The following is a 24,321-nucleotide window of genomic DNA, read 5'->3' on the forward strand; positions in this document are numbered from 1 at the left end:
CCATAATTTTACAGTAAAATTAATTAATTTTTTTCTTTATTATTACAATTTTATGTCTCTTAAATCATATTCTCCCCATTCATTAAAATGAGAAGGGTTATAAAAGTGTTTAGCTTTTTGTAGTGTTTGAGTAATTTTTTGTATATTCATTTTATGCAACCTTTTTGTAGTAGATCATATTGCTGTTGTGTAAGAGCTTTCGGGAAAGCTCGCTTTCCTCTTTCAGCGCTCCACCAAGCGTGTGGCTAGTTTAACCATGCTTTCAGAAAGAGTGGCATATTTTAATCTACAGTAAGGAAAACACACTTTTACACAGTCAGTCATACACACGGGTATCAACAATCAGCTTTGAGTGTCATTCGCAAACTATACCTACCTTTTGTCTGAATTGTCATTGTGTTTTCGGAATTTTTATTTTGCACTTTCCAGCCACCGCAAGAAACATTAGAACACGTACTTATTATACATGCCCCATAGCACAGGCTCTTAACACAAGTCTTAAGATCCTTGGGAAAAATATAGCTTGTCTGTACAGGTTCTGCTAGAATATTGTCCAAAGCAGGTAGTACTTCAAATAAATAAAACTGATTAACAGAATTTAGGCTACAGTTTTTCACCCTCATCAAACGCCTCCCATATTGTACTCCGCACTCCCATCCAGTAGGTGGTGAGATTGTACATTTTAAGTTGGTCTGCCACATCGTCAATAAACATTATAGATGTCACCTTGTATAGGGCAGTACATTGGAACGAATGCATCAATTGCGTTAATGCATTAGCGTCAATTAGGCAAACAAATAAAATCACCATAAATGGTCATGAATGCGGTTTCTATTATTTTTTTTTTTTTTTGGTTCGTTCCAAAAGGTCAGACATGTATTATATCATTATAATATAGTGTATATGATAGTATACATCATTAAGTCCAGAGAAAATTTAAAGGTTTTGATATTAAGATAAATCTACTTTTTCACAATATAATGCATAGTGCTAGTAGGTGTAAGTTTATTACTTACATTCTTCCACTTGAGTAATCTTCAAATGAACAATCACTACTTACCTTATAGCCTACTGCATGCAACCCTGCTACAATGGTGTGACTATACATGTTCATTTAAACTGTTTATTAAATATGATACACAAAGCAATTTGCAGGTTGAAGCAAATCACAAATTCAAGAGGAACATAATGTGAAAGTTAGATAGTTGAGGTGCCAAAGACTGTTCAATCTTTTATTTATTCCTTTCCCACAATACTTTTGCCACATTAAATAAGTGTTACGAACTCAAATTATCTAGTGGGTTATTGAGAACGTAAACAAGTAAAATAAATAAATGAGAACTTTCCTTTTATCCCAGCCCGTCTCACTTTATGAACTGGTAATACTCAGAGGTTCACTCTTTAACACCATACTTGGGAAGAACACCGCACCAAAAATATTATTATAATTTTTGTTTATTGTCCAGGGCATAACAAAAACAATGAATACAAACTATAAATACGCCTAAACAACCCAAAGCGTCAGGAGAGAGCAAATGCCGAAAACAACAAACAAAAGAAACTTACTTAAATGTTAACCAAATAACTTCCCTGCCCAAAATAAAAATAAAATTAAAGACAATAGTCTTACCTCTCTCCCTGACTAACGAAAAACAGGTGAAAAAAATATAGAAAGGGAATATAAACCCAAATAAATCGGCGCCCAACTCCCTACACAGGTTGACAAAGGCAGACTCACACATCAACACTTTGTTTACATATGTCCAATTGCTTAATAGCAGCCACAAGAGCCACGGTGCTGGGATAGCGGATAAGAAAAGCCTCTCTCTTGCGCTGTGTCTCTCTCCTGTTTTATCTCCCCAGCACGCCGCATAGCAGGTAAGCCACGCTGCCGCTAATTGGCCTCAGCTGCAGATGATTTGGAAGCGCTGCTTAGCAGAGAGAAAAAAAGAGAAAGAAAAGACAAGGGAGAAGAACACAACATCCCAAAACCTATACATTACGTAATTGAACGTAACAATAAGTATGTAATAAAGTCACATAAATTAAAAAAAAAAAAAGTTTGACTTTGAGGCTGAACTGCCAACCTAACTGGTGACATCCTTCCAGGACTGTCAGCTGAATTAACCATTAAAAAAAAAGTGTTTAATGTCCCTGCAACTTGTCCATGACTGCTGTCTCTGTTTACCACTTGGGAATCTACAAACAGATTCAGATTCACTCTCTCTCACTCATTTTCTACCGCATTATCCGAACTACCTCGGGTCACGGGGAGCCTGTGCCTATCTCAGGCGTCATTGGGCATCAAGGCAGGATACACCCTGGACGGAATGCCAACCCATCGCAGGGCACACACACACACACACACTCATATTACGGACAATTTTTCCAGATATGCCAATCAACCTACCATGCATGTCTTTGGACCGGGGGGAGGAAACCAGAGTACCCGGAGGAAACCCCCGAAGCACGGGGAGAACATGCAAACTCCGCACACACAAGGCGGAGGCGGGAATCGAACCCCAACCCTGGAGGTGTGAGGCGAACGTGCTACCCACTAAGCCACCGTCCCCCCAGATTCAGATTATTTTATTTAATAAAAATATTCAATTATTATTCAATCAAAAGCTATTTTCATGGCAAAATTTAATTACAAAAACACAAATATCATATAAATGCAATAAAAACAAAACAAATTATAAACAGCAAGTCATATTATCCCATTTTTTATTTTAATTAACATACGATAAAAAAAAAATCCAAAACCTTTTCAGGCATAATGTCATTAAATATGTCCTTAAGTGAAGTAACTTTATAAAAGAGCATTCTGCTTGTGTTAAGTCCAGGATAAATCTAATAAAATATGTTTGACGGATAAGGGAATCTTACAAAACATACATAAAGTTGGGTCTTTTCACCTTTAAGCAAAAAAGCATGGGTCAATTTTTAACATCCTTATTAATATAATCTTCAAATACCATACACATTTATGTATATGCATATTATGCATATGTATATACATTATTTACTCATCTATATTTTCATATTTTTATATAGTTTTCTTATATAGTTTTCTTATACAGTTTATACTTGTTATTATTTTATTCCTTGCTTTTTTTAAAAATACTTTTTATATATCTTTTTTATTCTTATACCGGACAGTTGCATAAAGCATTTCACTGCATATCGTACCCTGTATGTATGTTTATGTGACAAATAAAATTTGATTTGATTGATTTGAAGAGCTTCGGAATCTACATGGTCGGTTTCCCTAACTGTCAAAAACTAATGGGTAACTAGCATGGATTAGCTGCGGTCGTTAACCAAGGACTTAAACAAACCAACGTAACCAGAAATATAATTTCCTACCATTCAATATCATATATATATATCAAACACATTCTCACTTGTGTAATGTAATCCCTTGCTGTCTGATTTTTAGATTTCTTTCGTTTGAACAACCAAACGCAGCATAGAAGTCCGGCATCATCCATGATTTAAAGTACAAGAGCACCATATAAAGATGGCGGCGGTTTTGACGCATTTTTAGGACCCCAAGGCGACATCTAGATATCTATGAATATGTATAGATATCTATGAATAAACACCAGAAGAAGAAGAAGAAGAAGAAGAAGAAGAAGAAGAAGAAGAAGAAGAAGAATGACGTGTTATGTCCCGGTAGTTAAATATCTTGGTGTGTGGATGGAATCTAGATTGATGTTTGCAACTCATGCTAAAAAGTTGATTAATAAATGTAAGAAAGGGGTAAACATTTTAAGATGTTTATCCGGGGTAGAATGGGGAGCTAGTAGATTATCCTTGAAAAGAATTTACTGTACATTAATCAGACCAAGTTTAGGTTATCGAAGTATTATTTTTGGATTCGCGTCTGAATCTATTCTGAAACAATGCAGAATCAAGCATTAAGAATATGTTGTGGGGCTTTTAAAACATCTCCCATTGCAGCTATGCAGGTAGAGGTAGGGGAAGCTCCATTACACCTTCGTAGGTATAAGATGAGAATGAACTATTGGGTGAATTTGAAAGGACATAAAGAGTCCCATCCAGTAAAGGGGGTGACTGGAGAATGCTGGGAGCATGGAAATAAAAATATTAAGAGCTTTGGATGGATTGCTAACAGGGAAGCAGAAGTAGTTGGTATCGCTGACTGCGATATAAGTCCAACTGTGATAGTATCCAAAATTCCACCATGGTTTTTTCCAATGCCTAATGTAGATTTTCAAATACAAGTTAAAATAAAGAATAAGGAAGATACCCCTAAGAACATCATTGCGCAACAGTATGTAGACCAGAGTTATTCATCATGGTTACATGTATACACAGATGGGTCTAAAGACCCTATCTCTGGTAGAACTGCTGCTGCAGTATATATTCCACAATTTCAAACCAGTATAAAAAAAGAGTAACTGATCATGTATCTGTCTATGCCACAGAATTAATTGCTATGGTGGTAGCCCTCCAGTGGATAGAGGACGTAAAACCAAGCTTAGTTGTAATCTGTTCTGATTCCTACGCAGCACTATCGAGTCTTACAAGTGGATTAAAATCATCAAGACAATACATTATATATGAGATACTTGCAAGTTTATTAAGAATCAGCAAAGTAAGCTTGATAACATTTTTGTGGGTTCCTGCTCATGTGGGAGTGGAGGCAAATGAAGTGGTAGATAAACTAGCCAAGGAAGCTCTTAAACACTCGGAAATAGATATCCAAGAGGCTTGGAATGGTGATAGCAAGGGTCGGTTTATGTATAATATTCAACAGCAAGTAGGAAATGGAAGATATGTTGTCAGGAACAGAAAAAAAGATACAATTATTTCACGCATACGAATAGGTCACACTGGATTAAATCATTCTCTGTTTAAAATAGGAAAACATGAATCGGGACTGTGTGTTTATTGTGATCAGCCAGAAACCATAGAACATGTTTTAATAAAATGTAAAAAATATGGAAGAGAAAGGTTGAAACTAATTAATGCAGTTAAAAACTTAGGTGTTGAATCATTCAATGTGATAGGCCTGTTGAAAGATCAAGAACAGCAAAGTATCATCTATGGTTATATAACAAAATTCATCCACGAAATCAGAATTTTTGATAGAATTTAATTTTTATTTATTTATTTATTTACTTACTTATTTATTTATTATTATTTTTATTTATTTATTTATTTTTTGCTACATATGTCATGCCTACTAGTGTTTCACACTCCAGTCCAGTTGGTGGCGGTAAATGCACCAAAAGTTGGTTTGCCATTCGCCATAAAAAGTCAGAAGAAGAAGAAGAAGAAGAAGAATGACGTGTTATTGTTGCGACGCGTGGCAAGCAATCGCTTTGTTTTCAGGTTTTAACTGGTGTCCGTGTAATTTGTCTAATATTGATTAAACAAAACAACCCTAAGAAATTCGTTACTGAAGCATTCGTTAAGAGCAGCGATGAGCAAACGGAAAGCGCCGCAAGAAACTTTAAATGAGGGAATCACGGACTTTCTTATTGGTAAGTTTTGGTTTGCATTCAGTCAAAACAAAGAGTATGTAGCTGAGAAGTAGTATGAATGTTGGTAGCCAGCTGTCTGCACAGGACAACTTAGGTTGTTTCCCGCTGTGATCTGTGTTTTAATGACACTGATGACTGCATTTTAGTTTTCTTCGGCAACGATACGTCAGATGTTTTCCAGAATAACAGACTTAAAGGTTTCACAAGCTTTGACTTTTTTTTAATCGGTTATAATTCCAGTATAATATCTTGTCTAATTTCTATACAGTCCGAGTGCTTCAGATAATCTTCACATTAAAAGATCAGAATTGATTAATACTATTGCAGATACCACATCAAACATTGAAAATCCTCACCTCATAATACAATTAAATGCATAATTGTGTCTTTTTAATTTTTTTAACAATTCTTCTTCTTTTCTTATTTATTTATTTATTTATTTTAGAATTGGCCAATTATGAAAAAAATGTAAACAGGGCCATCCATAAGTACAATGCATACAGGTAAATCAACAACATATAATCATTTTATCTTCTATCACAAAATCTTTATTTTGTGCATTTTTCAGTGTTATGGCTATTAGCTGCACAATTTAAATATAAGTTTAGATGAATGGTAAAAAAGTCTGTTTGGATGGTGATACTTGAATAAACTGCGGTGATGCACACTGTTTTCATGCATTCTTTCTAGAAAAGCTGCTTCTGTGATTGCCAAGTACCCACATAAAATCAAAAGTGGCACTGAAGCCAAAAAACTGGTAAATAAGCAGTGTTTATTATTTATTCATTTAATATGGTCTGTTGCTATGTATTGAATTTAATACGAAGGGTATTGTCACCTGAAGATTAATATATCTCGAAAGGTATATTATTCCTAAAAAAATATTCTTCTGTGCTTTCAGGATGGAGTTGGTGCAAAGATTGCTGAGAAAATTGATGAGTATTTAACCACAGGGAAACTACGCAAACTGGAAAAGGTCTTAATTTTACATGTATTATTTAAATAACAGTTTTATCCAAATAGGACAGTGCACTTGAGCGTTAGTGACTTGTGCATGGGTCTGAACTTTAATGTCTATGCTCTAGTAAAGGACTACTTGTATTGATCATGCTTGTCATGTATCATGGTGTCCTATTTTATCACCTGTAGATTCGCAATGACGACACCAGCTCCTCTATCAATTTTTTAACTAGAGTGACTGGAATAGGGTAGGTTCATTTTTTTTTTGTTAATAAATATAAATATAAAAATTACAGTTATATAGCAGCTATATTTTTTATAATCTACCAATTTATACCTACATATTATCTTTTTTATTATTATTTTCTTTTTAGCCCAGCTGCTGCTAGGAAGTTCTATGATGAAGGTGTCAAGACCCTAGATGGTTTGTCTTTTGTAGTTGCACTATATTCACCAATGAACATGTTTTTTAATTGTTTACCTTCATGACCACAGTCTTGCATATTAATTGTTTCACTGTTCAGATTTGAGGAAGATTGAACACAAGCTGAACCATCATCAGCAGATTGGCCTGAAGTAAGTGTGTGTGTGTGTGTGTGTGTGTGTGTGTGTGTGTTTGTGTTTTATTTATATATATATATATCATTGGCATTAATGTCATTTATTTTAATTTTTACTCATATATTAATTTATTTAGGGGGAAATATGAGTGAATCATGTTCATTGGTGATATTTTCATTTTTGTAAAGGTACTTTGAAGAATTTGAGCTCAGAATTCCCCGCAAGGAGATGGAAAAAATGGAGGTAATTTATGTTACTATATTCTCAAGTTTAAGTTTGAATTTGGAAATATTTATAAATTACTGCATTGTTTATCTGGATTTTTTTATTGCAGGCTTTAATATTGCAGGAGTTGGAGCAGCTTGACCCAGAATACATTGGCACCATCTGCGGCAGCTACAGACGAGGTTAACTACCCTGCAGTTCTAAATAATTCTATAGTCATTATTTTACTTTAGAAGTAGTAGTTCTTAACTTTGCAGCAATATAAAGAACGTTTTCTACTGAATTGTACTCTACTGAAACACACTGAATATAATCATTATGGCATTTTCAGGAGCAGAATCAAGTGGTGATATTGATATACTGTTGACTCATCCGGATTTTACTTCCCAATCCCATAAGCAAGTAAGTATTCTGTTATATACAAGTATCTATTTACTCTTGAAAAACATTTTTTAGCTTGTGGTGAAATAAGTTGAGTGTGCATACATCTGTAACTCTAGAGTGCATTCTGTACATTATTGATAGATTACACATGTGTTTTTAACTTAAAAGTTAGAGATACTTTATTGACATTGTATATGATGCCAGCATTGGGGAAAGATGCAGCACTGAAATCAGGGTTGGGAGATCAGTGTCTTGTTTTAATTAGCTGAAGTATTTGCAGTTTTCCTCAGTGCAGCTAGTATAGCACACTCTAGAACAGGGGTGTCAAACTCAAATTCACAGTGGGCCAAAATATAAAACTGAGATAAAGTCACGGGCCAAACTGAATATTTATTGAAAAATTAATTGCAACTGATATGTAATCTTCAACCTTTTTCCTATGGAAACACTTTAGTTTTGCTTAAATACAGGATTTGGAACAACCAGAGCTTGATATTACAAACACATCAGAAATTAAATTTGAAATAAAAGACACATCACTGGTGTTCATTTCACAAACTTTGACCATACACTTTTTGATAAACTCTCCCTCATTAAAGGGCCGGGCAGATTTTGCAATCTCTGCTACCACAATAACGCTTTACAGCCTTTACAGCAGCTTCACTTTTTGATTTTTGATTTTTCCGGGTGAGTCAGCAGTATATCAATATCACCACTTGATTCTGTTCCTGAAAATGCCATAATGATTATATTCAGTGTGTTTCAGTAGAGTACAATTCAGTAGAAAACGTTCTTTATATTGCTGCAAAGTTAAGAACTACTACTTCTAAAGTAACCAGACTTTTTTCATCTCCTCCACCTACTGGAGCTTCTGCCTTTCATCCAGGTCCTTATACTTCTCATAATGTTTCGTTTCATAGTGTCTTCTTATGTTATATTCTTTCGTTACAGACACATTAGCTCCGTTAGCACACAAAACAAACAGGTCTGTCCTTTATATTCATGAACAGATAATCTGCTTCCCACCTGTCATGAAAGCTCCTATTGTCCATTTTTTGTTTTTTGTGGAGGGTGGAATTAACTTGCCCGATGTGACCGTAGTATGGTTGTTAACGACTGTCAACAGAGGGGCGCTTGCTGTTCATGACTACACGTCAATACAGTGGCAAGGCATTCTGGGATTTGTAGTATTAGCGGACCATGCGGCTAGCCAGCTGTAATGCACATTTGATATGATCTCGCGGGCCAAATATAATTAAGAGTTTGACACCCCTGCTCTAGAATAGAATCGAATAGAATAGAACGGGGCATAGAAGCCTTTATTATCACCACATGTACATTACAGCACAGTGGAATTCTTTTCTTCACATACCCCAACTGAGGAGGTTGGGGTCAGAGTGCAGGGGCAGCTATGATGCAGCGCCCCTGGAGCAGGGATGGTTGAGGGCCATGCTCAAGGGTCCAGCAGTGTCGGGCCTTGAACCCCAATCCTCCGATCTACAACCCAGAGCCTTAACCAGTTGAGCCACCACTGCCCCCACTGATACCATTTGTGATTCCATATGACTTCTGGAATGTAATGTTATGATTTTCACTGAAACATGGCTCATCAGTGGCCTGACAATGCTATCAAGCTAGTTGGATGCAACACTCTCCGGGCAGGCAGAACAGCAGATGAATCTGGTAAGACTAGAGGCGGAGGATTGTGCAATTATGTTAAAATCCTGGTGTACAAACAAGACACAGCTCATTTAACCTTGAATTTCTCATGGTTCTCATTTCTCATCTGCCAAGGGATTTCACCTCCACTATTGTTACCGCAGTATACAGTTGTGATCACAATTATTTATACCCCCTGGACAATAACATTTTTTCATTTATTAAAAACTTTGGCTTTAAAAAAACTTAAAAAAAAAAGCACATGGTTTCACACTTCAGTGACTATAATCAATATAATCATTTAATTATTCTCAGTCACTTTCACCATGGCCAAGAAGAAAGAACTCATTCATGATCTTTGTATGCATGTTGTCAATACCCATAGTGAAGGTAAAGGCTACAAGGCCATTTCGAAAGAACTGGATTGCCCTGCATCAACTGTACAGAGTATCATCAAGACATTCAAGATGTTCAACACTGTCAAAAACCTGGATGGGCATGGCAGGAAGTGCAAAGTATTCTCTAGAGTCATTAGAATGATCAACGTTTATGACGATGGGATGTACGCCTCTCCTTGTGAGGGGTTACCTAGTTAGAGATCTCAATTTCTGGTCAACCATCCTCTCGTCAGGTGAGACTAACTTGGAGCTCTTTGGTCATATGGATGTTGCATTTGTTTGGCGTAAGAAAGGAAACGTGGTTGTCATAACATGCTATGGGGATGCGTTCTCTGCCAGTGGTACAGGTAACCTTGTTAATATAGTCCTCCTTTTTCATGATACCATCTATCTCAAGATTCTTGTTGAAAACCTGGTGGTGCCAGCACACAAGATCAACCTGCCAGACAGCCCTGACCTGAACCCAATTGAGAATTTGTAGACAGACCGGTAGAAATCTTGTGGAGACCTACAAGAATTGTTTGCAGGCCATCATTAAGAACAAAGGTTTTCTTACCGATTATTGAAACTTTGTAATATAAAGGGTATGAATAAATCTAAACTTGGTGATTTTTTAAATATTTGTCAATAAAAACCCATGAAATGTCATATTTCTTGAAATATCATGTTATTCTTTAGTTGTTTGTCACATATTAAATATATGAAAGTATTATAAAACTCAGTCATCAAAGATGACAAAACAAATACCAAGGGTATGAATAATTTCGAGCACAGTTGCATGTCCCCAGATGCTAATGCCAAGCTTGCTATGACCAAACTTTATGCAGCCATTAGCAAACAACCCGGAGGCTGCCTATATAGTTGCAGGTGATTTTAATCACTCAGACAGTGCTCTCTAAATTTCTCTAGCATGTTTCATGCAATACAAGAAGAAATAAAATTTGGACTATGTTTACATAAACATCACTGGACCTACACCATGACCCCCACCCCCCTGGACAACCAGACTGTCTTTCTTTGTTTCTCACCCCTAAATACTCCCCACTTATCCAACTTGTGAAGCCAAAAATAATCACCATCAAAGTGTGGCCAATGGGGGCAGAATCTGGACAGGACAGGTTTCAACATACTGACTGGAATTTGTTTGCCTCTCAGGTTTCGCTCTAACATGGACATTGATATTTACACTTCCTCTGTGCTGGACTATATTAACACCACCATTGACAGTGTTACAACCCAGAAACAGACCACCACATACCCTAATCAGAAGCCATGTATGAACGAGGAGGTACGGCTTCTGCTGCAGGCCCATAACACTGCCTTCAGATCAGGGGATGCATATGCCTACAACCCATCCAGAGCAAACCTGAGGAGTGGCATCAAAAAGGTTAAGCACTACTATAAGCTAAAGGTAGAGGAACACTTGTCCAACTCCGAACTCAGGCACATGTGGCAGGACATCCAAGCCATCAGCTACTATAAGCCCAGCAACTTCCCCTCCCTTTAACTAAATGACTTTTATGCTCGCGGACACTAAAAGGAGACCGTCTAAAACCCTCAAGCCCCTTACACCCACCTCCTCCGACATCTATGCTGCACTGGGCAGGATCCACTCACGATGGCATCCCTGGTCATGTGCAGAACAGCTCATTACATCATTAACCATTAACTGTAACAACGTGCTTTAAATCGACCTCCATTGTCCCAGTTCAGAAAAACTTTAACCCAATGTGTCGAAGTGTTACCCATTATCATGAAGTGCTTTAAGTGACAGGTCCTGGCACACCTAAAGAACTGACTTCCACAAACATTTGACCCAGATCAGTTGCCTACCGGAGCACTCTTCCATTTTAGACAAGAATATAGAAGCCATTACTGTAAACTGTAACACGTAATGTGTAAAATCTATGTTGGAAATAATTTTAATGTTAGTGTTTGAGTTATTTAAGTTTATTCAGCTAGACATTTAAACATTTACAAGCCTGTTATGGGTGTGTATATAGGATATAAGATTCTATACAGAATTTACAAAAATTTGCCATATCCAATCAGGCAATCATGTGGCGGTAGGAGTAAGCACAAAACCATTCAGATAGATCAAGAGCTTAAGTTAATATTCATATCAAATATCAGAAAGGTGAAACAGTGTGGTCCATCATTTGTGTGATGCATCACAATTGGACTCATTTGAGTATTTAAAAAAATTGATCTCCTGGGATTATTCACACACATTTTCTAGAGTTTATACAGAATTATGCACAAAAAAAAAACTAATATGTGTACAGGTTCTGCAGACTGAAAAATTCTGTAGATGGGTGAGATTAGAGAAGAATTTCCAGACTGATCTGAGCTAACATGAAGTCTATAGTAACTCAAACAAGCACTCTATAACTGTAGTGAGCAAATTAGCATTTTAGAACATTTACGTTCTTCAATTTGGGTGATGCTGTTTCCATGAAATTTTCCTCTGACTTTGCTTATTTTTTCCATCACCATTCATTGTAATCCATTGTTGTATGTCAAAATACCAGGAGATCAGCAGTTTCTGAAATACTCAAACCAGCCATTTGGCACTACCAGCCATGTCATGGTTTTTGTAACAGATATCTCACCTTTCCCCATTTTGATAATCCTGTGAAGAAACTTCTTACTCAATCTGTCTTGGGAGTTTGAAGTGATTACCTGCCTACAACATGGTGAAAAGTTTGTTGTTTGGATGACTGACATTCTTCACTTTCTTTCTTTGCCCAGCACCACCTGCTGCAGTATCAGGTCAGGGAGCTCACTGCAATTGGCACACGCCCCTGTTCTTCCCACCCTCTAGGGAACTTGTTTATCCTCCTGTTGTGCTGGCCCCAAACCAGGCTGTAATGTTTCCTGACAGAATTCAGGTGTAAATGTACCATTGCACGTAAAGTGATAGCTCTCCTCACCAGAGTGTTGATGTGACTTGATTGAACACAAAGATACGGATTGTAATGATTCCAGCATGTCTGGTATTGAAGAGGTGATGAAGTATATAGTAAGAAGTCTCTGATCTGATTTTCAAACACACCACTGATTGTGTTTGAAAGTCAGATCAGTGACAGGTTGAAGTTCTTCGAGACAGGAACCACAATGGACTTAATGAAATGTGGGTTTAACAGGTTGTTCCATGGAAATGTTGAATATCTCAGTGAACACCAATGCTAGCTGGTTAGTGTTCAAAATTGTGTTTGGAGAGTACATTGTAAACCAATAGAAATAAAAGGTTTTCTGTTTTAATTCATTTTAGCCAAGTTGAAAAGGAAAAAGTTATAAAGTATAAAAAATAAACAAAACAAAGTGTGGTCAGAGCAGTCATGATCGCAGCCTACCTTACCATCTTGATAACTGCATAAATGAGCAGGTGTTCCTAGCAAAGTGGTATAATCCCAATTGGTCAATTACAGCTCCAGATGGAGTGCCTTGTTTTGTATTTTAATCTTCATATTCTTTTCTCCCCCAGCCCAGGCTGCTCCATGCAGTGGTAGAACACCTTGAGTCTATTGGATTTGTCACTGATACTTTGTCCAAAGGAGATACGAAGTTCATGGTAAGATCGGTTCATATTCTCATTCTCTCATTTACTGTCTCTTTGTTTATTCTAATAGAACTCTGTTTGTCTTCATACAGGGTGTATGCCAGCTACAAAGAGGAGTTGAGAATAAGAATGATTATAATCATCGCCGTATTGATATCAGGTGCATAATCATTATTAAAAGGCCAATTATGCATCCCCTTTCTATAGCGGAAAAGTTTGTGTGCTGCACCAAAAGCATTTCTTATCTTTCAAAATAGATTTAATTAGTTATTCAAAAAATATGTAGTTCAGTCATATTTTTGGTGGTGTAAATCACAATACACATTATCCAAGTAATTATATTTAGACAAACTCCACTTCCCTTTGTCTTTGTAAGAGACCAAGAAAAAGATGACGTGGTTCAGTATTGTTTGGTTCAGACATGTTCAGACTGGATATTGGCAACCAGGTTACCACACGGAGAGCAGTGTGTGTGCAAGCCCTCGCTTTGTGGCATCAATTGGGTGCAGATCGTGTCTTGTTTTCTTACCCAGCCTCTCACTTGACCTATCATCCTGGGACAGAGCTGGTCAATACCGTCTCCCACCAAGCAGACTACAGCATAGATAATTGGGGAGGCCACAACCATATCAAAAAATGTCCTCAAAAATGTCCTGCACACCTGTAAGGACCCTAAACTCCTCAGCAGGTGGAAGCGATTCTGGCTCTTCTTGTACAGAGCATCAGTGTTATCCAGCCATTGAAAGTGGACACCTAGGTACTATCCACCAACCCAGTGTCCAAGACCTGGATATTCACTGGTGTGTGGTGCGGTGTTCTCCTTCTCCAGAAGTCAATCAACATCATCTTCATTTTACAGGTGTTTCAAATGCAGGTGGTTACACTCACACTAGTTAACAAGTCCTTCAAGATGTCCCTGTATTCTTGTTTATTTCCATCAGATAAACAACCAACAATAGCTGTATCATCTGTATAACTTTTGATGGTGGCAGGTGGTAGTGTTATGTGGTATGTAGTGTTGGCAGGTGGTAGTGTTATAACTGAAGTCTGAGGTGTACAGTGTGAAAAAGAACGGGGAGAGCATTGTGCCCTGGGGAACCTGAGATGAGTGAACGGGGTGAAAGGTTGGGAAAGGTGGGGCAGTGTGGTGTGAGTGAGGTGGAGCTGAAGACAATCCAGAGTGGGGGAGTAGTTGCTGCTCTGGAAAAGGATGGAGAAAACACATTCAACCTACAGTGAGGAAAATAAGTATTTGAACACTCTGCTATTTTGCAAGTTCTCCCACTTAGAAATCATGGAGGGGTCTGAAATTGTCATCGTAGGTGCATGTCCACTGTGAGAGACATAATCTAAAAAAAAATCCAGAAATCACAATGTATGATTTTTTTAACTATTTATTTGTATGATACAGCTGCAAATAAGTATTTGAACACCTGAGAAAATCAATGTTAATATTTGGTACAGTAGCCTTTGTTTGCAATTACAGAGGTCAAACGTTTCCTGTAGTTTTTCACCAGGTTTGCACACACTGCAGGAGCGATTTTGGCCCACTCCTCTACACAGATCTTCTCTAGATCAGTCAGATTTCTGGCCTGTCGCTGAGAAACACGGAGTTTGAGCTCTCTCCAAAGATTCTCTATTGGGTTTAGGTCTGGAGACTGGCTAGGCCACGCCAGAACCTTGATATGCTTCTTACAGAGCCACTCCTTGGTTATCCTGGCTGTATGCTTGTCATGTTGGAAGACCCAGCCTCGACCCATCTTCAATGCTCTAACTGAGCGAAGGAGGTTGTTCCCCAAAATCTCGCAATACATGGCCCCGGTCATCCTCTCCTTAATACAGTGCAGTCACCCTGTCCCATGTGCAGAAAAACACCTGAAAAGCATAATGCTACCACACCCATGTTTCACAGTAGGGATGGTGTTCTTGGGATGGTACTCATCATTCTTCTTCCTCCAAACACGTTTAGTGGAATTATGACCAAAAAGTTCTATTTTGGTTTCATCTGACCACATGCCTTTCTCCCATGACTCCTCTGGATCATCCAAATGGTCATTGGCAAACTTAAGAAGGGCCTGGACATGTGCTGGTTTGGAAACGGTGGTCCCAGCTCTTTTCAGGTCATTGACCAGCTCCTCCCATGTAGTTCTGGGCTGATATCTCACCTTTCTTAGGATCATTGAGACCTCACGAGGTGAGATCTAGCATGGAGCCCCAGTCCGAGGGAGATTGATAGTCATGTTTAGCTTCTTCCATATTCTAATGCTTGCTCCAACAGTGGACCAAGCTGCTTAGCAATTTCCCCGTAGCCCTTTCCAGCCTTGTGGAGGTGTACAATTTTGTCTCTAGTGTCTTTGGACAGCTCTTTGGTCTTGGCCATGTTAGTAGTTGGATTCTTACTGATTGTATGGCGTGGACAGGTGGACTTTATGCAGCTAACGACCTCAAACAGGTGCATCAAATTTAGGATAATAAATGAGGTGGAGGTGGACATTTTAAGGCAGACTAACAGGTCTTTGAGGGTCAGAATTCTAGCTGATAGACAGGTGTTCAAATACTTATTTGCAGATGTATCATACAAATAAATAGTTAAAAAATCATATATTGTGATTTCTGGATTTTTTTTTTTTTTAGATTATGTCTCTCACAGTGGACATGCACCAACGATGACAATTTCAGACCCCTCCATGATTTCCAAGTGGGAGAACGTGCAAAATAGCAGAGTGTTCAAATACTTATTTTCCTCACTGTATTTGCCTAGAGCTGATCAGCATTTACTGCTTCTCTCCTACCACTCTGTCCATGCCCTGAGATGTTTTTCAGTCGTCTGCACACATCGCAGCCATTGTTTTGCGTTAGCTGTCTCTCCAGTTTTCTTCTGTAGCTCCTCGCACCATCTCATCTTATATTTGATCTCCTTCTTAACCCTCTTAAGCTCCACTTTTTTCCCTGAAGTAAAAGCCCTCTTCTTATTATTTACCAGGTCTTTGAGCTCAGGGGTCACCAGGGTTTGTTATTGGAGAAACACTGTACCCTCCTAGATGGTACAGATCACACAAATATTTATATAACCTATAATGCAGTGGGTGAGACCATCAATGTATTTGGCTTGAGAGCTGCAGTGTCTCCTAGTCTGTAGTATCAAAACAGTCTCGTCTCGTCAGACCAGATCCTCACAGACTTTTTTGTGGTTGTTCTCTCTTCACCCTGGCTGTGTATTTAGGAAGCAGACAGATGAGGTTGTGATTCGAACGGCCCAGCGGGGGTAGGGGGAAGGAACTGTATGTATCCTTTACATTTGCATACAGCAGGTCTAGTGTTCTATTGTCTCTGGTGTTGCATTGAGAACATAATGTCTGAATGTGGGAAGTGTGGAAAATAGGCAGGCATGGTTGAAGTCACCAGAGATGAGAAGGAGAGACTGCGGGTGCTGGGTCTGTAACTGAGTTACAACACTGTGTAATAGTTCACGTGCAGCGATGGCATCAGCTGAAGGAGGCACATACACATTGATCCCAGTGATGAGTGAAAACTCCCTTGGAAGTTAATATGGCCAAACAGAGAATAACTGTCATGTCTTTTGTGCAGCATTATTCCTTAACATTGATGTGCGCTGGGTTGCGCCACTTATCATTTAAAAATACCGTCAGGCCTCCTCCTTTCTTCTTACTGATTGCATAGCTTTTCTGTCCACCTGTGCAATTTTAAAACCATCCAGATATACCAGTGAGTCCAATGTAAGATCATTCAGCCATGTCTCAGTAAAAAAAAAAACAAAGCTGCACTCCCAGTATTCTCCATGCAGTATTTTTAGTTCCGGTAGCACTTCCATCTTATTGGAGAGGGAGCGGATGTTTCCCATGATAATACATGGTAAACATGGTTTATACCTCCATTTCCTCTCTTTACATCTCAGTCCTGTTCTGCAGCCTCTTCTCTTGCTCTGTGTCTTTGAAGGAATCTCCAGTTTCTACTTATAGTCTGGCACGACTTGGAGCTAACACCAAATCTCGGGTGTAAACGATGGAGCCGTGACTGAAGGGGTCCAATTACAAATATTCCAAAAAAGAGTACAAGGCATACTGGAAAGAGAACCAGCTTTGACCCCTTATTTGTGTAGTTGCATAGGAGCATAAAAAAACATGATTAATTTGTTATATTCATATCACATTGTTTAGACAACCTTATGCAACATTCATTTCTTTATAATTTTCTACATTAAATTTCTACATTAATTTTCAGGACATTCAGGTCCAGAGAGAAGAAGAGATCACACAAGGAATGTAGTATACTGTGAGCTCAGGATTAGCATGTGTAGCGAGAACGAAAATATTATATATGCTTGTGTTCATGTAATAGATGGACAATGTACTTTGTGTACAAAATGCAAACAGGGATGCTCACAAATCTAGCTGAGAGCATAACTAAAAGGGGGAGCTAGAAGGTGAAACGAATATGAGGGCTTTCTCGGACATAAACCGACCAGCCAAACCTGAGTGAATGCTTGAATGGGGATGACAGCACCAAGAATACTAGTTCACCAAATATTCTATGCCCATGAGCAATCCTGTTCCTTTATATTAGAAAAAACTATACATACAAAGCTTGACTAAACAAATTTGTGTTTTTCCTGAGACTGTGTCCGAGTCCTGAACACTGAAAGGTGTGCCATAAATCTGGAAGGTGTGCCATAAATCTTTGTAAGACGAAGCTCTGACCCCTGCTTTAGCCTTTTACTACTTGAGGTGCTACCAAATAGACTGAAACTTTTAATCAAAGTATTTTCTAGCATAATATAAAAATAAATGTTCACATAAGACTATGACAAAATGACCTATTCAGTGCCTTATAGGTCAGCAGTAATATTTCGTATTCAATGTAAAATTTTATAAAGGTTATTGCTATGCAAGTATGAGCATAATTTATGTTCTACAACATTGATGGCACGTTTTCTTTCAGTGGTTTTATTTACGTTTCTTACAATATTAATTAAAAACTTGTTAGGGTGGAGAGATATGCTTATCTAGCATTAGTAGTGCAGGAGAAAATCTCTAGCCTTCCTTCCATGCTATTTGAAATAAAACCAATTTAGTTTGATGCGATTTATGTTCTAATCTTAGTGGTCTACTTTAAGGTATGTGATCATTATATCAGGGTGCTAGTTTTTTAGCAATATACTTATTTTTCTTCTATGTTGAGCTACATTTATCTAGGGTGTAGAGAAATGGTGATTTAAGTCATTGATAATTCTATTACTCTGGCTGAAGTAAAAGTACATTTAACATTAATGTAGCAAAGAGCATACAGTATCTCACAGAAGTTAATACACTTACATTTTTGAAAATATTTTATTGTATCTTATGTGTGACAAAACCGAAGAAATGACACTTTGCTACAATGTAAAGTAGTGAATGTACAGCTTATATAACACTGTAAATTTGCTGTCCACCCAAAATACCTTAACACACAGCAATTAATGTCTAGACCTGCTGGTCACAAAAGTGAGTACACCCCTATGTGAAAATGTCCAAATTGGGCCCAATTAGCCATTTTATCTCCCTAGTGTCATGTGACTCGTTAAAGGTCTCAGGTGGAATGGGGAGCAGGTGTATTAAATTTAGTGTTATAGCTCTTTATAGCTCTCTCTCTCTTATAATGGGCAATGGAAGTTCAACATGGCACCTCATGGCAAAGAACACTGAGGATCTGAAGAAAAAAAGAAACAGAGCCTAAAACTGAGCTGTAGCACCATGGCCAAGACCATAAAGCGGTTTAACAGGACAGGTTGCACTTCGAACAGGCCTCGCCATGGTTGACCAAAGAAGTTGAGTGCACTTTGTCAGCATGAAATCCAGAGGTTGTGTTTGGGAAATAGATGTATGAATGCTGTCAGCATTGCTGTAGAGGTTGAAGGGGTAGGGAGTCAGCCTGTCAGTGCTCATACCGTATGCCGCACACTGCATCAAATTGGTGTGTATGACTCTCATTCCCGAAGGAAGCTTCTTCTCAGGATGATGCACAAGAAAGCCCACAGATAGTTTGCTAAAGACAAGTAGACTAAGGACATGGATTAATGGAATCATGTCCTCTGGTCTGATGAGACCAAGATAAACTTATTTGATTCAGATGGTGTCAAGTGTGTGGCAAACAGGTACAAAGAGTACAAAGACAAACGTGTTTTGCCTACAGTCAAGCATGGTGGTTGGAGTGTCATGGTCTGGGGCTGCATGAATGCTGCAGGCACTGGGGAGCTACAGTTCATTGAGGGAACCGTAAATGCCAACATGTACTGTGAACCATACTGAATCGAATCTGGACTTATTATCAAAATGCATATTAAAGTATCCAACAATTCATGCTTTGTCAAGAGAAACACCTAAGTTTGAAAAGAAATCTGTAAATTCACAGAGGAATTCAGAGCATGGGCCAACTCAATTAGTGGGATCATCTCTGTAGTCTTTTTTTTGTTGTCTCTCAACTTAATGCTGCAAGAGGCTGAACACAGACACAGGACAGAGCAGGTGGCATTAATCAATAGTGATTTTTCAAGAAACATGGATTAGCATTCAACTCAGTTTAGTCATCACCCAGGGCATTTAGATCACTTTCACCACCATCCAATTTACAGGCAAATTATCAATAAAGAAGTCCACTCAGTCATCTGATTCTTGGCATCTATTAGGTGGCTTGGACTCGTGGCTGTGGAGCAGCAATAGCAGCGTGACTCAGGAGGAGCTCTGTTCCTTCCAGGCTTTCTGTGTACGAAAGGAAAAAAGGCACAAGTTTCTTTTCTTGCAGAACGAACACTAACCTGTCTGAAAATGCCGCGTCACACCCAACTCTCTCTTACAGAGGGTTTTGGCATGCTTTTGCCACTTTGCCCCACTGCCATGTGCTCACCACCCTTCCACAACATTGGGGGTGCTCAAAGGGTGCTGGTCCTTCAGCACCACTGCAGTGGTAGCATGAGGAGCATTAGAGTGCCTTTGAAGGGTAGTGGTGTATGCTCTGCCAACACAATTAGTATAGCATTGAACTAATGTACACCGATCAGGCAAAAAATTATGACCTTCCTAATATTGTGTTAGTCCCCCTCTTGCTGCCAAAACAGACCTGACCCATCAAGGCATGGACACCATTATATCCAGGAATTTGTTGACCTCACTCTGAGCCGGGGCTTTCCGTTTTAGCCTTTGTTTGGCACATCATATTTAGGCATGAGGAAAATGGAGGCATGGTCCAATTTACTAGACGGCAGATATGATTGAGCCTTCGAACTGTATGTGTATGGAGTGTAGCAATAGTCCAGTGTCTGGTTGCCCCTGTTGAGGCAGGTGATGTGTTGGTGGAGATTTGACAGTACATGCTCGTGGTTGGTACTGTTAAAAACCACCACCATGATGAGTGCAGTGTTGTTGTTTTTTGTGACGTGAGAACCCTATGTAGGTCTCATAATGCAGTTATCCTTTCTGCCTGAGGTGGAATATAAATGGCACTTAAGATGACTGAGCTAAGCTCCAGAGGAAGGTAGAAAGAGCGACCTTTTATACTGTCATGCCAGCTATTGTTCACCATCAGATACACTCCACCACCTCTTGTCTTTCCCGATTCCATTGTCTTGTCCATACGGTGGATCAAGAAGAACTCTGCCGGCTGTACAGCATGGACCAGCATTGCTGGGTTCAACCATGTCTTGGTGAAGCAGAGGATGTTACAGTCCCGAATGTCCCTCTGAAACTATATCCTGGCCGTGAGGTCATCAAGCTTGTTTTTCAGAGACTGGACATTGGCTATCAAGATACTAGGCAGGGGAGCCCGGTGTGCTCGTGCTCTCAGCTTGTTCCTGATGCCGGCTCGTTTCCCTTGTGGTCGCCGTGTCACGTCACGTCCTTTTGTTATTCCTCGGGATCTCCCGTGGCCAGCTTTATAACTGAGTGTCTCTGTGATATGTAATAATGTCTGGGCTAGAACAATTGCAGAAAAAATACAAAAACAAATGTGGTGTGATCGGAGCAGTCGTGACAGGAGCCGACCTCACCGGCACCATCTTGAATGTTGTATGTGTATGTTGTATATACATCGTAAAACATACATCGTTTTATGTATATATATGGCCGAACTTTATTTAATGCTACATAGTACATTAAACTCCTGATCAATAAAAATTTCATTAACAGTACATGCGTTAAGAAAGATCTGATGTTTAACCGTCCTAGTTTTAAGATCAAAGGTGTACATCATTAGCTCCTACATATTAAACTTCAAGAATCTATGATTGCATAAGCTTCTAAGATATATTTGGCACTGTGGCTCACAGTACACACCTAACCAGTGCTAATTTCACGTCTTAACATAGCCTCCTATAACCACAGCTATTTCAGGTTTCTCATTGTGTGCATGACTAAGGAGAGCAAACCTGTAAAACGTGGAAAGGAGCCTTAGCTTTGGCTTTGCAACTATGCTGTCGAGTCATCTTCTTTTCTCCCCTCTGCCAGGGCTATAATGTCAAGGCTTTAAACTCCATCTAAGGCATCCAGACTTTCCCTTACAGAGACTTTGCTGCTCTCACTATTGCTGACCCTCTCTAGCAACTGGATGTGCATCTCTAATTATGCAGTCTTCTGTCATGCACTTATCACGTTTAACATGTTAACACATCACATTAAATTTATTAAATTTTAGTATTAAGTAATAATGACTAACCATCCTGCAGCTAATGCCCTGATACTTGATAACGTACCCTAAGCTGAATATAGGGTGAAAATTAAGAATATCCTATGTGGGTTTCCTTGACATACAAAAGTGTTCTCTTATAATTTAAACTGCAACAGCAGAGTGAAAAAATATAACAAACGAAAGAAACAGATTTTTTTGAAGAAAAAAGGAAAAAGGAAAAAATTCAATCCAACCCTAAGCTCTTAAGATTTTTTCTGACCATTTGAACTAGTATGTCAATATACCATTGGTGACATTATTTAATATGTAGGTGTACTGCTGTATATTGAGATGAATGTGTGCTGTAGAGTCCAACCAGCATTATAAAATGAAGCATGAAGCTTATAATACCTTTTATTTTAATATATTTCACATATATTTTTTCGGTGAAATCTAAAAAGGTAACTTTTTCTGTTCTTTTTGTATTGCTGTGTTGCAGTAGCAAATAAAATAATTTAAAGATGTTAGTATATTTGGACTTTGTATTATACTGTGAATACAATGAAATTTCTCACTATACCTATATCTACAGGCTTATTCCCAAGGACCAGTATTACTGTGGTGTGCTTTACTTTACTGGAAGTGATATATTCAATAAGAATATGAGAACCCATGCACTTGAGAAAGGCTTCACCCTTAACGAGTACACTATTCGTCCACTAGGAGTCACTGGTAAGAAAATTAAAGTAAAAGAAAAGTTGTCTTTTCTTACTTCAATCTGGATAATTGACTCGTTGTTAGTTTACTGTTGTCTAAAGTTGATCTTTGTTTTTTAGTCTTTTTTGTTCATTTTTTTCATAATTTTCTACTTTTCCTCTTACCACTCATCTGTTTTGATGCTTTTTCTTTCAGTTTAACTTTTCACAACCTAGACATTTTGAAAGTGACACATATTGTCAATTATATTGAAATGACAGCCAATCCCCATTCTGTGCTGTAGGTGTGCCTGGAGAGCCCTTACTGGTGGACAGTGAGAAGGATATATTTGACTACATCCACATGAAATACAGAGAGCCGAAAGAACGCAGCGAATAAAAGTCACTTGAGGTCTTGGTAGTAATCTTGTTGATACCTCAGTAAAATCTTCAGTGACAATAAAAGAAAGTGTGTGTCTGTGTGTGGTTAGAAAAGTGAATAGTCAGTGAGAGTGTGTTGCCAGTTGTTGTTTTTTTGTTTTTTCAACCATATAAGCAATAAGTTGGTTACATTTTAATACTTTTATTTTCAGTTGTTGAATATGTTTAAGTATTTTTTTGAAAGTTTTTATTTTATTTTTTTATTTGCCATTCTTTATGAAAGTATATTTCCTAAATGCTGTTACTACTGTTAATGCTGTGGTCTTTACCACTTGTGTGTCAATTTTAACACCACTTATGAAATGAGATGTAACTTAAATTAGTCAACTTGTGTACTATTGCAGCTGGTTTTAGTATGTATTAATATTTTTACTGATTATTAAATAATTTTGTTGTTAGCAACAGATTGTTGGTTTGTGTAAAATTTGATTTGATCATTACAAAACAATAATGGATGTTTTTTTTTGTAAATATTGCAATTAATTAAATTTGTATAGTGCTTTTAATAATTAAATGTTATCCCAAGCAGCTTTTAAAGTATAGAAACAATAATAATTTTACATACATTTTTAGTTACTATATATCTCTAACATCTACTGTATCTCTATCCCTAATGAGCAAGCTGGAGGTGATAGTGAACCAGGCTCAGAAGGGAACCAATCCTCATTTGGGTGACAATGGTCTGTAAATAATGTCCTACACCAGTTTATAGTTGAGCTCCTGAAGAACTAATGGGTAAGTGCAAATTCTGAGTTCACCATAGATGCAACACTGCCTTCCTGCCAAAGTCTTTAAATGATCGCTGATGAAGACCTGTGCAAAAACTTGACTGACTCAACAGTCAGTCAAAGAAGGCATGATAGCCTCCGGGTAGCCCCATCCACAGTAGTCCCATGAGTCACTGGCTGTCCATGAAGATCAATCCCCGGCAAAGTGCAGAAAAGGCAACGGGATTCCAACCAGGGGTAGAATGTCAGAACTGATTAAGTAGGTCCAGAAGAAGCGCGATCAGACTAGGACCTCAGAACACTGAGATCTCGGGAGTGGCATGTATACACAGAGGGAGAGAGACAAATGTTAGGTATGATCGTAATCATGTGATAGACAATGTACATAGTCTGGCAAGACTAGCTATGACAGCATACCTAAAAGGAAGAGCCAGAAGGTGACGGACATAAGCGGTTCTTGGGACATAAAGCATCACACCATTCCACAGTCAGCAAACCTTATGTGGGTGATAAGACGACACCATCCAGATATCCCAG

General features: G+C 38.3%; 1 protein-coding gene and 1 long non-coding RNA gene across 2 annotated transcripts; one reads left to right on the forward strand and one right to left on the reverse strand.

Annotated features, from left to right (window-relative positions):
* Positions 1–1,437: 1,437 nt before the first annotated feature.
* Positions 1,438–3,964, reverse strand: LOC125138495. Its single transcript, XR_007137670.1, has 2 exons — positions 3,408–3,964; positions 1,438–1,928 (listed from the first exon to the last, which is right to left on the reverse strand). It is a non-coding gene; the product is annotated as an uncharacterized LOC125138495 (long non-coding RNA).
* Positions 3,965–5,293: 1,329 nt separating this feature from the next.
* On the forward strand, positions 5,294–23,462 carry polb (polymerase (DNA directed), beta). Its single transcript, XM_027167210.2, has 14 exons — positions 5,294–5,516; positions 5,962–6,019; positions 6,207–6,273; positions 6,418–6,492; positions 6,666–6,724; positions 6,851–6,900; positions 7,001–7,052; positions 7,226–7,280; positions 7,372–7,444; positions 7,594–7,664; positions 13,191–13,277; positions 13,358–13,425; positions 22,513–22,652; positions 22,921–23,462. Exons 1-14 carry the CDS (start codon positions 5,456–5,458, stop codon positions 23,013–23,015), a joined length of 1,011 nt encoding a protein of 336 aa, XP_027023011.1. The 5' UTR covers positions 5,294–5,455; the 3' UTR covers positions 23,016–23,462.
* Positions 23,463–24,321: the final 859 nt, after the last annotated feature.

Source organism: Tachysurus fulvidraco, chromosome 14 (genome assembly GCF_022655615.1).
Source record: "Tachysurus fulvidraco isolate hzauxx_2018 chromosome 14, HZAU_PFXX_2.0, whole genome shotgun sequence".
Taxonomy (NCBI): domain Eukaryota; kingdom Metazoa; phylum Chordata; class Actinopteri; order Siluriformes; family Bagridae; genus Tachysurus; species Tachysurus fulvidraco.

Bases quoted from the DNA above. Each gene is read 5' to 3' on its own strand.
- polb (XM_027167210.2), top strand. From the start codon at position 5,456: ATGAGCAAACGGAAAGCGCCGCAAGAAACTTTAAATGAGGGAATCACG. The intron at 6,274-6,417 runs GTAAATAAGCAG...CTGTGCTTTCAG, and splicing joins GCACTGAAGCCAAAAAACTG to GATGGAGTTGGTGCAAAGAT. The intron at 13,278-13,357 runs GTAAGATCGGTT...GTCTTCATACAG, and splicing joins AAGGAGATACGAAGTTCATG to GGTGTATGCCAGCTACAAAG.